Source organism: Phytophthora parasitica, assembly GCF_000247585.1.
Source record: "Phytophthora parasitica INRA-310 unplaced genomic scaffold supercont2.45, whole genome shotgun sequence".
Classification (NCBI taxonomy): Eukaryota; Oomycota; class Peronosporomycetes; order Peronosporales; family Peronosporaceae; genus Phytophthora; species Phytophthora nicotianae.
In genome coordinates, this window is record NW_008649031.1 from 22631 (window position 1) to 25341 (window position 2711).

The 2711-nt window shown below is 45.5% G+C and overlaps 1 protein-coding gene across 1 annotated transcript; it reads right to left on the reverse strand.

Moving 5' to 3' along the window:
* Positions 1–1673: 1673 nt before the first annotated feature.
* On the reverse strand, positions 1674–2580 carry PPTG_23622 (hypothetical protein; the record flags this gene model as incomplete). The annotated part of the gene is made up of 2 exons (XM_008912200.1): positions 1674–1695; positions 1778–2580. 2 exons carry the CDS (start codon positions 2578–2580, stop codon positions 1674–1676), a joined length of 825 nt encoding a protein of 274 aa, XP_008910448.1.
* Positions 2581–2711: the final 131 nt, after the last annotated feature.

The following is a 2711-nucleotide window of genomic DNA, read 5'->3' on the forward strand; positions in this document are numbered from 1 at the left end:
TTCTTGGATCGCCTCAACATATACCCAAGTTATCATGAGATACCAAAGTACCATCATGAATCCTTGGATACATGCTGTTTTTTGTTTCGGGTCGATGCACGCGAGCAAGCTCATGCGCACCTAACAACCTCGGAGTAGGCATCTCCGGGCACTTGGGCCGGAACCCAAGTGAGTAGTTCTTCATTCTTGAGAAAGATGTTTCGCGCTGCATTCACGTCGCGGTCGATCACAAGATTGCAGTGGTTGCAATCAAAGACTTTCTGACTCGTAATGCCGTAGTTGATTCTCCCACAGCACGAACACGTCTTCGTGGTATAATGCTCTTCACACTCGATCATCCTTCCTCCACTGCGTTCCATCTTATACGCAAGCATCATCTTGAACTTGTAGTGAGACCACGTGAGAATGGCTCGAGATGTCTTGCTTGAGATACGTTTTTGCCTGGAAGTCATATCAGATGTCTGGAACGAGGGAAGAAGAACTTGCTTGTAGTTCTTCGACAGCCAGCTGGAAACCTTGTGATGCATGTCAGCAATCATTGCTTTTACTCGATTGAACATCTTGGTCAATCGCTTACCCATACGATAACGCTTGCGTTTGTTGGTCTCCCTTGTACGTCTTGAGATCAAACGATCGATGGTAAGACATCTTCGGAAGATGTACTCGTTGGCATCATCCACTCCCAGTGTTAAGCCGTCTTGGTCGTACATGGTGATGAAACTGCGTACCCCCGGATCAATTGCGCACGTTCGAGTAGAAGTCGTTTGCTTGAAGACTTTCACTCGTGGAATACAGAGGTAGAATTTCTCATCTCTGGTTCGCAGGAGACGAACGGAGAACTGAAGGTCTGGCATCTTCTCCTTGATCAGGAATCCCTCATTCTTAGAGAATCCGAAGTATCTGGGTTTGAATTGAACGAGTCCGTTCGCAGACTTGATCCCTCTGTTTCGGAATTCAATCGAGGAAGAGTTATCTTTCTTCGACTTGAACCGGAGTTCTGGGAAAGAAGTCTTCTTGTCTTTCTTCTTGAGAGCTTTGAACAACGCTCTGGACGACTTTAACGCTTTGGTGAAATCGCGATAAGTAGAATCCATAACTTCTTCCGGGACCTCGAGATGGTATTCTGGGAGATAGTTTGCCAGTGAGTGTTTCTGGGAAATCGGACGATACTTTTGCGAAAGCTCGGAGAGCTTGAGCTTGTAGCAGTCTTCTCTCGAGGTTTCAACGAGCTTGTTGTAGTTTGCTCTATGCGTTCCGAACATCTTGTTGAGAAGAGTCTTCTGAGACTTTGTTGGATAAAGTCTGATCTTGATCACGCTATTGGGAGTTTCGCTGGGAGTGCTTGCTTCTGAAGACGGCTGAAAGCTTGGTCTGGATTCCTTCTCCACCACGTTATTGAGTTGAAACCATGACTTTTGCTTAATCCCCTTCGTTAGCACGCGAGCACGGTTGTCCTGGGCCGACGGAAGCCATACTTCTCCCGCCCGGTGCCCGACCGACGCCCTCCACCACTCTGGTCTTTCTCCCATGGGAGAAATTCAAGAATGAGTGGGGGTATTCTATATTACTTGATTATACTATCAATTCTGTATGTGGATTGCTAATCATTGTTTCATGGGTATCCACCGATACTGATGTTATAAATCTAAATATTGCCCAAGTAGCCCAATATATCATTCTTGATTGCAATAATGGCTAAAATATTTCACAAAAAATATTGCATGTTATAGTATTTCTATGTATAATTGCGAAAGTCCCGGCGGTATCGCGTTCAAACATATCATCAATGTTAAAGTCGTCTAGATCCCACATATCGCCGCGCTGCTTTGGCTTAACCTCTTGCCGCTTTGGTAGAGGCGTTGGTTCTTCACGAGATAGATCTTGATAAGCGCTTACAACATGGTTTAGCGTTTCTTCATAGTCATCATCTGGTATCAGCTCATTACTTAGCTTTTCAACATGCGAGTTTATCGTAGTAGCAGCATCATCTATAGCGCGGATACCCTTGCTGATGCGATTGCCAGTAGCATTATCGACGGTATCATATGCTTTGCTAGCAGCATCGCTGACGGCGTTTCCAACTTCTGTTGCTTTGCGCTTATCAGCATCGCTCAACTCTTGAGCGGCGACAGTGGCTTTTGCTTTCTGCTCATTTGTAAAGTTAGAGATTCTATAATTTACATCTGACACAGCCTCGTCAAGTTTATCCTCCGCTGCGTACTTCATGTTGCGATATCCTTGTTCAGCATTTGATTTTAGATCTCCCAGATGTTGAAGCAATGCGCCTTTTACAGTGTCGCTTAGTGCCTGCATGAATGAAACAGGCTCAGGCTGATCCTTTAGAGGAATCACAAGTGGTACGCTACTAACGCGAGCATCATTGATCAATCCGCAAAGGTTTGTACCGGCGTTATATGCTTCTGTGCTACTTTCGATGCAGCCGCGGTTGCGTTCCGGGTGTAGCTGAGCAGCAAACTTACCTTTTAGCTTAGGACCGTCGCACATACCATTACTAAACTTACTAAACTTAAAGTCGCCAGAAGGACACGAAGGACCGCTACCCTTAATACGCAGCCCCATATGCTGCGTCTTTCTATATACCTATCCGCCTCGGGCTGAAAGCATGATTATAATAGACAAAACGCCACCAAATGCGCCAAACCATACATAAGACTTTTCACCGAGTTTCCAAGCGGCGATAATGAATACAA